The following is a 12,650-nucleotide window of genomic DNA, read 5'->3' on the forward strand; positions in this document are numbered from 1 at the left end:
AAGGAGCTAATCCTCAAAATACAGATGTTTGAACACTTAGTATGATCTACTACAAGGTAAAAATATGGAAATTCCACTCCAGTGGAAAACAGAATTTTATGAACATTCTTGTGGCTGGGACAACCCTTGTGGCTTTACTGCCCTAATATACAGGCAATGCTAGTCCCCTCCCTTGCTACAAATTTATGCAGTATTAAAAGAGACATGAGAATATGAAAATCCAGCCACAAAGTCTGGGAAGCTACTTGAAGCATGATGACATCAGTTAGAATCTGAATCTATGCCCAAGTATGAAAAAGATAATCAGACAAATTAAATAAAAGGAACAACAGTGAAGTGAACACACTGCAAAAATAATGGAGAGAAAATTAAAACACTTCTCCAAAAAACATCAAAACAAGCAGCTTTTCAGAAAGTCTACACAGAGTACAGATAACCAAAGAACTAAAGAACTGTCCAAAACCATTATCCTCAGAGAGGATAATGATGTCAGACTTCCAGCCCAGATGGTGCATACGCGAAGAGTCAATCCTAACTTCAAGCAATATGACAGGCTCTGAAGTACGACTTTTCAGGAACTAGATCTGTGATACCATTATGAAACTACCAGCTCAATGACTAGCAGAAGTCAACAAAGCAAATAAACAATAAGAAGTGTCATGACAGTGGTATCTTCAATGTTTGGATGGGAAAAATATATTCATCTCCATGTCACTAATTGGCATCCTGGTACTCAATTAGGGCAATTTCTGAAGAGCATGGTACTAACATATTAAACTGTGTATATAACAATAAGGAGTAAACAGTTCAAAACAAATCTGTTCTGCAAACTGTCTTATTGGATCATTAGCCACATAACATATTTACTTTCAAGTGTTTTTATGCCTTAAACTGAAAAGGCAAGTTGAAAAAATACCAGTAAAACATACTTATATTCAATAACTTCTTATGAATATTCCACTGTAATGAAAACATGTTGGGGAAAGAAAGGGAAAAAAAGATACATATTTTATCCAACAGTTTACAAAGACCAATGCAGCAGTAAGCAGAACTGAGCTCTGCAACTCCAACTTCAGCTATCTCTGACACAAGTCCTCCCTTCCCCATTTACGATGTAAAACATGCTTTCACACAATACTTACTTTGCTGGATTTCTAGAACCCAGAGTCCAATAATGTGACAGTATCTTTTTTTCATGAGGTAGCGACTTCTTTGCCTGAAAAAATGTGTGATGCTCTACGCAAGACTTCCACAGATTTTTGCATGCTCTGTAATTTAACATGTTGAAGGCAACAATATGCTCTCTGGACTCATTCTGTAATGTAAGAAAATTTATGTTTCAATACACAGAAGCAGATCAAACAGAGCAAACAAGGTCATAAACCTATCATACAAATAACAATGAAATTACTTTTAGCCTAAATAAGCGAACTACATTTAGGAAAACAAAAATTCATCATACAGTAGGCTTTGAACTGGAGGTGGATGAAACAGCCCTGTGAATATACAAAATTCAAAATTCCACAGTGAATGTTTTAAAAGTGTAAGCAACATTAATATTATTAACAATCAGTTCCTGATCATTATAATGTTAATTTAATGAAATATTTAAGTCTAGAGTGCCAGAGGTTTTGCATATGTAAGTGTAATACTAAACAGCTAAGCAGATTTTCAGATTTCCAGTCAGATCTTGACCTCCTATGACAAACAAATCTCTTAGCCATTTTATTAAGGGTGCAATGTAGAAATGAAAAAAAAAAATCTATCTTAGAATTCAAACTCTTCACATAAGACTTCATATAAATGTTGTTTCAAGAGCTAGAATGCAAAAAGCATCTGCCTTATATTCTTTTAGAAGATACTAAAGATGTTAACTTCTGGGGAAATAAAAGCAATTGAAGGACTAGAGCTGCTGCTACTGCTTTTCAAATCCAATCCTGTCTTCTGGATGATAACACAAGGTCAAAATAAGGAGATCAAAAGGAAGCAGAATGGAAAGCTTGTGTCTCCCCGTACAAACTTACAAGTTCAGTGCTCAGTGATACACGGGTGTAACATAATTGTACCACCCACATTTATGCGCTGGACTTGTTGACAGCACTTGTTGAACTATTGCAGGTCTCAGTGCTCCAGAGAGTTTTGCACAAGCTACAGCTTTGGCTAGCTAATGCAGTTATTAACACAAACAAAGCAGAACAAAGTGTAAAGCACAGAGGAGAAAGGTATGTGTAATAAGCAAGGTAAGGGGATACCTGAGTTCACTGCTATCCGATCTCAGCACTTCAGTGAAAAAAAATACAGCAAGCTTGCAGCTTCGTTTATCCTTTGCAGCTATTTTTTGGAATTATGACTTAATTTTGATATCAAAACATATAATTAGGCAGGTGGCCATGTTGGTAAAGCTCTCTTTCTAGTTCATACTTTGGAGGACATCAGGATTTGGGTTGTAAAGCCTCTTTATTAAATGACTTGGAAACCTAATAAAACTCTTTTCCACAGACTTCAGCAATAAATCAGTGTCCCACCTGGACAACATCCTAATTTCTAGTTGCATGGTCCTTTTGTTTGTTCACAATCAAACAACAAAATGGAACTACAGACCATTTTGGCTGGGATAATCAAATGGTATTCCTTGTATTCTTTTTCTTTCTCCGTAACATTTGTTAAATATCAGGTATCAGAGATCAACACCACATTGTGCAAAACACTTGAGCTACTGCAATGACTTCACTTACAGATTCTCTATTTTGTAAACAAAGCAAAACTCAGCAAACAATGAGAATCACAAGAGAAAGCTAAAAAGGGTTTGCCCTTTAATATCACTTAGGCATTACAAAGTGTTTAACTGATTGTAATCTATCAGGCGTATTCTTCCTATATCTATTAAAACAAGAAACATTTTTATTTTATTTTTTAAGTAGGGTTCTCTCTTTGACCCTCAAGCATGCTGGAACCAATTCATCTTTGTCAGCTCACCACAGTTACTTCTAATTAGTTTATATAAGATAATGTGTGCAGACACTGTGAAATTTTAACTCAGAATTTCTTGCAAGATAAAAAGCACACAGCACTTAAAGCTTTAATGACAAAAAGCATTTCTAACCTATTCTGTTGGCTAAATACCTCTTGAAGTGTTTTATATAACAAATTAAAGGAAATACTCGGGGTTGATTTTTTTGGTCTAGAGCATTGGTCTTTCAATAGGCATAAAAATTAGCTTATCTGAACATCTCAGTTACACTGAAAAGCCATTGTATAAAGGTAAGGAATTAAGTATACCTAGTTCTCCATGTTTAAATTTAGGTTTGAAAAGAGTAGCAAATCTTGGTCACAAGTGCGTTTATCCCAACTGTTGACACAGAATCTTCCTAAATACTTTTAACTGGGCTGCGAGTTTAAATATAGACACATACTGAGACAAATTCTTTTAAGAAGTTTTAGAAAAATATATTGTTTTTAAATTAAAAAACAAACAAACAAAAACTTTTATTAACTATCTGGCTCACTAACAGGCCACCTCACATGCCATTAAATCAATTCACTATTTTATAGGATGAATAAGGTTTTAATGGGTTCCACAGATTTAGTGCCTATCATCCTTCTCAACACAAGTTCCTAAAGAATGTTATTTTAGTCATTCTCAAGAAGTGAGGATTAGAAAAAATTGTGGCCATTAAGGTACAGAGAACATGGCTAAAATGCGCATCTTGCTATTTAAACATCAGGAAGAACTCTCATCTCATCTCTGAACTCAATGCCTATTACATTCACAGAGAATTTGGGAATGTCTACAGCACAGGAAGTAAAAAATATATGCTAAAATGCAAAAAAGGAGCAGTTATTTTTAAGCGTTACATAAGCACATCTGATATAAAGTTCCATTTTGGAAGCTTTAAAATGTTGTCTGTAAATCAGCATAGCTCCTATTCCTACCATAAATCTTACACCTTTAAGTCTCAGTATCACGAGCTTTTAAAACATCAGACATTCACTGATTCATCAGTCTTGCTTCCCGGTCCTTATGTAGCTCTTCAGTAGAAACAGAAATATTGCACACTTCTATCAAGGAGCTGATCAATAGACTGAAGCAGTAGGATGGTAAAAGAGGAGGTGAGTAATGAAGAGTGAGAGAGAAGGTAAATTGATTCTTCAAAACAGTGGTGTAAGGAAATGAAAAAAAAAAAAAAAAAAAAAGGAGCAAGGAAAATAAGGAGAATAAATCAATGAAACATGGCGTATCCCAGATGACTGCAAATCCATAGCCTTTAAGAACTGTAGATTTTGGAAAGAAATCTACATACGACATGCTAAATTCTGAGATGTTATAGCACTGTTGCCTTCTTGAATTAAAACCTGACGACTAATATGCAGTATCTGCTCTTCTTTCCCCACGTTCTTCTGTCTCCCTTCCTTAAAGCCTTATTTAACTATTTCCTTATGCACTTCCAAGAAAAAGATGACACTGCCTCAGACATTTGCCTTCAGAAACCACTCAAGTGACCCAGCATTTAGGAGAAAAGCAGCAGTATTCCAGCTGCCCCCTTGCTCCCCCTGCATTACAACAGCAGACTGTTCAAAGCAGAACCATTAAAGGACTGCAGAGATGTGGACTGCTACCCTAAACTTCAAGCAAAGGGGGATAATTGACCAGGATGACTATATCTACAGACTTAATAGCACACCTGGTCTGCTTTTTCATATTTACTGAGAAAGAGTGAAAGGTCATGCGGCTGACCTTACTTTTCCTACAGTGCTGTAGAATTTTAAGCAGGACACAGTGTGCATTACTGTAATCTCAATGAGTTATAAAGTAAAGAACTATGATTACCTAAGAGGAGATTAGTTAAAAAAATGAAATAAAAAAAAAATTAAGGTCCTTGACCTGTCATCATTTAACAAAAGTTCAAATGATCAAACTCCAAAAAATGCTGCTCTTTTCAAAGTGACACTGGTCTCCAGAAAGAGAATTTCAGTTTGACAAAGCATTTAAAATGTGTGTTCATTGCTAAAGTCCAGAGACTGTCACTAATTGGCACCTCATTCTTCCAGATTCTAAAATCCTGTAAGTACCCTCATTTTACTATCCATTGTTACTAATCACTCTCAGAACTCTGCTCCTGTTTATTTTCCCAGTGTATATAATGAAAAATACCTGGAATTTAACACTACTAATCAGTGAATTTTTAGATCTCAAATCTAGAAAGTGATACTTGTACATGTAATACAAATACATCACGTAATACAATTCAACTCACAAGTAGTGACTTACTACTCACTCATTTCTTTACATAGTAAAACATATTTGAACACACTGAAAAAAATTTACATACAAATAATGTTTTGAAACCTATGGTTTGAAAAAAACTTGAGACACTTCGCTGGTAGGTAATGATACCCACAAGACGAAATATTATCATTGGTGCACTCCATCTGCATCCACGCATTAGTGCAGCAGCAATACCTCTAGATTTCAACTTTCTTTACACAGGAGCCCTGACACAGGAATGTGTACATGTATGCACACTCCTTAAGTTTTCAAAATACCCAATCTAGGGGGAAAAAAAAAAAAAAAAAGAAAAAAAAAAGAAAATACTCCCCTTTTTGGGTAAAAACAACCACCGAAAAATCAATCAAAACCAAAAAAGACTTCTCTAGCAATCTGTGTTCGCTGGGTTATGCACTATCCCCGTTCCCAATCTCATATCTGTCAGCAGCAGAGCTCCCCTTTCCTCCAGGTACCTTCCTCTCCCCCAGAATTCTGAGTTCCAAAACCAGAAGGGACTTCACAAAGTTCTCCCAGACAGGATAAGCAGCTGTTCAGCAGATTCAATGCCATAAGGTGCTCTACAGGGCACAGTGAGCCAGGAAAAGAGCAGCAGTTACTTGCAAGAAAAATGCTAGGTTACTAAATCTAGAGAGGGGATGAACATCTGTGTTTCCCCCAAGTCTGCAGGGGTAAATATACCTTCGTTAAAAGGACACGGTCCAACAGACTGAAGGTTGAAGTACTCCATGTTGGAAAGGAAACAAAAATGGGAAGCAGAATAAGCATAAAAAGGACCATGATAGCAAGGGCAAGTTAATGAAACAGAATTTCAAAAGCAAACTATCATAACATAGCACCTACAGATCCAGCCCTCCATTGTCTGTATTTTAAGGCCAAAAATTTGAACACAACCATTTAATCAAAACAAAGTGAAATGACTACTTACATGTTTTTGCCGTTGTTGTATAAAAAACTTTTTCCTTTTAAAGGAAATTTTTAATATATTCACCCTGAAAGAGAGAGACAGACCATGAAATACTAAATAATGCCTAGAGGGAAAAAAAGCAATTAAAAATAATACTGTGTGCAGTCTAAAAGATTACAGCTGTTAAATATTCAGTAAATAATATGCAACCATCTCCTGAGTGCTGAGTGGTATATAGATTCAAGAAACTTCAAGAAAAAAAATAGCTAAGAAGGAAAGGTCTTTTTAAAATTAAGATTCTTCCTCATTTCCTCTTTAAATAGCTCACATAGCAATTCTCTCCCACTAAATCTATTCTTGCAGCAAAAACTTGATGACATCCTTTACTAGCTGCACGAATGTTAAACGTGTCAAGTTTGTATAACTTAAGAATCATATGACAACTGTGACTAAACGAACAAAATTTAAGACCTTAATGACATGACAAGGTTGGTCATACAGTATCTGAAATTTCTCCAAGACTTCACAAAACTGACGTGGAATGTTAAAAGATAGTTCACTTTTATTAACAACTAAAACACTGTAATTAAAGTCAAACCTGAAGGATAAAAAATGCAAGTGTTAATGTATATTTCACTTATTAATACTGCATAAAAATACTACATAAACTATGTAGCAGAACTGAACATGTCTTTTCTATGTATACACTGTATGATAAAGACTTTTTAAGGTTAGAATTACGTTGCAATTGGTGCTTAAACACTTTCCATTTTAATTATATCCTTAGCAGTTTTGCTAAATTAAGTAAACTTCGAGGTGCCCAGGAATGTTCCTACAAGAAAACAAGATTCATCTAAATTATCTACATAACCAAATGCATGCTCATGTCCAAAAATCTCTGTCAATTACAGAGCCACAAAGAAACAGGAATTTCATCCACAGCATTCTTTGCAACCAAATTGTGCAAGTTAATGGAAGGTTTAAATCATATCTACTTCTCCTTCTGGAAATACTTGTGCCATCTGACTTGCTGCTTCCAGTGGTAATGATGTGTACTGTATATACAAAAGTTTTGTATTCCCATGTCGCCAGTAAGCCATATCAATTTTCAGTTTATTTACTGAAGTGGAACTAATTTAAATCCATCCATCTTAATCCTCGTGCCACCCTAGCTGAACTAGTACTGCTCAAGTTTTGGGTTACTGGTTCTTTCCCTCCACGCTTCTTGGCTTAGCTCACACTTCAAAAAGCGAGTGAGTGTTTGGAGTTGCTCTCAGCTTACACAGCCGCTGTCACTCCCTGTTCTTAGCTAATGTAGTACCAGCAGAAACAGAAAATACAAACAACTAATCTTGCAAACTAAGCAAAAAAACCCTCCAACCAACAAAAAGGTAGACAACATCTAAAAATAACAGAACTCTCTCATCTCTCCCCACTTTTTAAAAACAATTCACTGCATGGCCACATAATCACTTCATGTCAAACCAGGGCTTTAAGTCTTTTTATTTTGACTCTCCTCTACGCACAGTATGCCTCTTAACTCTATTCATCCTTCTTAAAGCACAACTAAACCTCTTTAATTCGGTGACAAAGAACAGTTACTAATCTGACAGTTTTATTTAACACTAACTCAAAATCGTTTGCAGCACCCTGCCTATTAGTCAAGGGAATGTTCGCATATAGCACAAGCCACAAAAGAAAAAAAAAAAAAAAAAAAAGGAAGAGATTAAGGTATTGAAGGATTTAGATTTAACGAGTACTTGAAGGTGCCACATCCAGAACATGAGCTGAATGGAATGCAGTTATTCCTATTCCAACTAGTGGCTCAGCTGCCCCATCACTCACCAATAGTCTGCCCAAGTGACTATGCAGCTAACTGAATTCTGACACTAAGTTTTAAAGTATACAGTAGCTGAAACTTAGGGATAACGATAAATCTTTTGGCTCCTGTATTCCTCTACCACTCACAAGGGTCAAAGCAGGTTTATCACTTAGTGGGCAGAGTTATTCATTTCTGATCATCTTGGCAGTTCTGTCCTGGCACTCGCTGTTAACAGCTGGTAGTTTCTGACCTGAAGCAAAAATATTTCTTAACTGTATGTCTCATACTTTGCTCAAGGAAGATTCAGAAGTTTTTGTCATATTCTATGTAACACTTGGTTGAGTGGGGTTTTGATTTTAACTAGTAATGTAGCATATATTCCTGTAGCAGTTTCTCTGAAGTTTTCAAAGCAAAGAAACTGCATACACTGAATAGCATTTAATGTACAATCTTAATTGCTGCTGATATAAAACAGAGAGCTCATATATTTTAAGATATTTTACTTGCAAAAAGACCTGGAAACTATCACATAACAGTCAAGCACCCCAAGAATAATTTCCCAGAGCTCACTGTGTTAAATCCAAATTTATTTTATAAACCCATCCTGACTTGCATTGCCTCTGACTGATCAGTGAGCTTCTTACGTAAGTCGCTTTGATTGAAAACCTTCCTTTTGCCAAGACAGTACACTCTCGCTGCCTCCATTGCTGAAAACTTTTGGTCCCCTTTGACTACCACCATATGGCACAGTTGTATTGTTGTCATCCATTAATGCTGCAGAGTATTTTACTTACTGTGCTGGAAAGAGCGCTCTGATGGTGTCTGCTGCCACCTTGAGTTCCACCACATTTATGCTGAAGCTCTCCCAGTTCACAGGAAGAGCTGCTTATTACAAATGGTGTTACATAAGATGACTAAATACAATTTCAATTATCTGAATGTTTTCTGTGTTCTAAAGCATAAAATGTTCTTTAAGGAGTCTCCTTAGCTGCACACCTTCAACGCAGCCAACATACATTGAAACTCCAGGTAGTACCAAGATGCATCCTGCTTTGATGTCTAAAAAGAAATTGAATGCATACACTACAAACAAGACCTGCAGAAGGCAGAAAATGTGCCTCCAGCTGAGCATTTTAAAAACCTGCAGCTGTTTAAAGAAGCTGAGAGACTGACATATGAAAGGGCAAAGCTCAGGGCATAAAGATGAGAGATAGAAGTCTTCTACGCTTTAGTGTGCATTAGAGATGGATAAATGCAAGATGCTACTGTGCTGTATGAAAACATTATTGACATGTATTGAGGATGCCTACAGTATACTCAAGTGAGTTGAAAGACAATTCACAGCAAAGAAAAAAAATCCAGAGACTATGCAGTACATTTTTCCACTGAAATTCAAATTGAAACCTATCTTATTACTTTTTCCTAGAAATACCTGTTAATCCATAAGGAACCATAATGAATGGATAGAATGACTCGTGCATTTAAGGAATATTGCTAACAGGCACCGTTTTGTACAGTTGAGCAAAAAGCCAGTACAACCTACTGAAATGCACTTTCCTGTCACGATTAAGAATATTACATCATCTTACTGAATACATTCTCCAGAAAAACTGTTGCAACTTATGTGAGGAAATGTGTCTAGGTACAACAGCAGAAATCTTTAAAACCACAAGGTCCTCCTAATGATATAGTAACTCCTCTAAGTGAATGGACTCAATCGAGACTTCACATAAAGCAAGTAATTCAAAAGCCTTTTGAATTGAAAAGTCTAGGCAACAGGTTTAATTTTTCTCTCAGCACAAGGAAGTACCATCATGCCCTATAAAGAACAAATCTGTGTACTGTAGGCTTCCTGGGAATAAGCATTAAAGCAAATGGAAATTCTATTTAAAAGATTAAATGTAATTTTTTGTTAATAAAGGAATTTACCAGGGATAGAAGCTTGTGCAGATGAGTTTTCTATATACAGCAATTCCACTGGATGCAATCCCAATCATGAGATCTAGATTATGCAGATCCTGCAAGAGAAAAATAATGTAAGAACAGAGATGTAGTTTGTGTTATTCCCAGTTATTTACTTATAAATTCATTTTCAAGTTTTCTATACTTGAAGTATAACTCCTGAGGCAAGAATTCAATCAACTTATTTGGATTTTTATTCTTACGCATGTCTTTCCTTTGATCCTACCTGCTAGGTATTTCAATCATTAAAACAAGCTTTAATGTTCATCTTACTACATTAGATATTCTTTAGGTCAGCATCAGACTAACATTTCAAGCCCTTACATTAATTCAGTGATGGGAAATCAGTTGAAGTACTTCCAAGATCAACCAGGTTAAGTGTCACAGTTTTGGAAACTAGACACAAATTATCTTATTCTAAGACAAAAGAAATAATTCCTCATCATTTTCAAAGAGATCTTGACAATAAAGACTGGGCAGGAGGTGACTACAATTCTGCATATGGGAGTATGCTAGAGGAACATGCATGTGTATATGAAAATTTGATAAACAAAACTGAATCCATTGTTAACTAAAACAAGAAACTGTGTATTAGCTTAACATGCTTAACTGGAAAAACTCATCCATAAGTTTACAACAGCATTATGTCTAGTGAGATAGACAAGAGAGAATAAATAGTTATATATAAGTGAGCATTTGAGTATACAAAAAATGGGGAGTGGGAGCTGAAAGGTGCATTTTAAGTTAAATTTAAATCGATGTTACAGAAGTTACATTTCATTATGATTGACATGTTCTAGCACATTATACACAAGTTTCTAATCAGAGCTGAATATAAGCATAAATCTACATGTCAACATGGAACCCATTGGTTAAAATCCCAGGTTTGACTCAAAAGTAGCTTCAGAATATTTTATAAGAGATGGCCAAAGGTAACGTATTCTCTTAAAGCCTTAGCCTGTAGCTTAGCTGCTCCTCTAGATGGTACTCTGTGCTCATTTAATACAGAGTCATCTTGTACATCCAACCCTCATTTCTTCCTAAGGTACAGAAGAATAAGACCTTTCTTCTGTAAGGTACAGAAGAATAGACCATGCACCATACAGTCTAAAAATAGTGGAAAGCCTACAGTAAATCCTTTAAAAATAGTTGAATAAAAGTATGATACAGGTATATGACCGAATGAAGCTGAACTCAATTTGCAAAACAGTTTAAAAACCTCCAGTGAAATACCATAGCAGTTCACAGAGAAAGAGCATAACCTATTTAATAAATAGTGCATTGGCACCAAATACTGAGAAGATGAGACAGACATTGATTCTATTTCTGAGAGTTTAATATAGGAAAATTATTATGTAGGTTGCTGTCAAAATAAGCTTATTCTCTGGGTAGTGCAGAGTCAACTGAAACGATTACCAATCCCTAGATACCCACTGCCCCACTTTTCCAAAGAGTGCTGCTGCAGGAGGTAGTTGAATGTCCATCTGAAGAAGCTCCTGGATTGCCGGAGCTGTGTCAGCGTATTACAGTAATCCTAAACTGGCATCCATGTATTTTAATACAATTGGGAGAAAACTGAGTATCCTTAGCAGATGCATCGGATGTAATTTAGCTGCCCCTGCCATGCTAACACCAACCTAATGCGGGGCAGAAATCTGTTTTATTGGCATGTGAAGCTTACTCCAAGTTCCAGCTTTCAAAAATCAATAGTCTGAAGGAAAACAGCTTTAGGAGAAAAACCAGAAAAACTATGTGATTCAGCAGAAATAGGATTAGCTAAACACTTAATGGGGATTATTTAGGCCAAAACTACTCTTTTTTTTCAGAAGCTGTGCCAGAATAAACTGCCCTCCCACCTCTGTCCAAAATCTTCCACGATATTTATTATAATTAATTATATTATTAAAATGAATTGTTGTGTTAAACAAGTAATGTTTGTGAAATGAAGAAAAACAAAACCTTTAACTAGCAGAAAATTGGTTCTTACAATAGAAAGAAGATGTAGATGTGCAGTCATTTCCCTTTCAAAACATTTGTACCATTAATCCACACAAATAAGAATTGTCTATCACACATATGCTTTTCTTTTTGCCTATTTCTTTATAGAGATAGTCATAAAAAAACACTTATAATGCTAAAAAATGATCATGCCAGGGATCTTCTTAGTTAAACAGTGAGTCATTTTTTAATTACAATTGACATCTGGACTTTCATAGATGTGGAAATAGCATGGTTCAAGTTTCCCTTTGTTTTCTACAAGCTCCATTCCTCTGAATAAAAATGAAAGTTGGGTTAATATCAGACTAATTATTCATCAGATGACAGTGCAAAAAGGAGATTTTATTGAGGCTTCCTAAATTCTTAGTTTTGAGGTATTAAATTCACCCTCTTGAGTTTCTTAATAGTATTTCAATTTAGAATATAACACTTTTAAAAGCTCAGGCTGATCTTCAGAGTAAAGTAAAAGCGATTGCAGATGAAAACTGAACTCAGATTAATTCACTACTGCAAGTGTCATGTTTGGTTGCTAGAAAAACGCTCACACAACTTCTGCAAAGTGCTTGACCTGCACCAGCTTCTTTTGGCCATTAGTATAAAACCCAGTTGTTACCTGGCTTCTTTGCCATATAGAATATCTAAGAGGACCAAGACTTTATTTTAGCAGCAAGGGAAGA

General features: G+C 35.7%; 1 protein-coding gene across 1 annotated transcript in view; it reads right to left on the reverse strand.

Moving 5' to 3' along the window:
• PTPN3 (protein tyrosine phosphatase non-receptor type 3) overlaps positions 1-12,650 on the reverse strand; it is a 122,353-nt gene that overhangs the window by 49,481 nt on the left and 60,222 nt on the right. The window contains exons 10-12 of the mRNA XM_084306877.1: positions 9,943-10,031; positions 6,213-6,276; positions 1,143-1,315 (exon numbers count right to left, since the gene is read on the reverse strand). Of these exons, the coding sequence (XP_084163003.1) occupies positions 1,143-1,315; positions 6,213-6,276; positions 9,943-10,031 (326 nt within the window). The remainder of the gene's footprint in view (positions 1-1,142; positions 1,316-6,212; positions 6,277-9,942; positions 10,032-12,650) is intronic.

This window comes from Netta rufina (assembly GCF_964035555.1).
Source record: "Netta rufina genome assembly, chromosome: 2".
Lineage (NCBI taxonomy): Eukaryota > Metazoa > Chordata > Aves > Anseriformes > Anatidae > Netta > Netta rufina.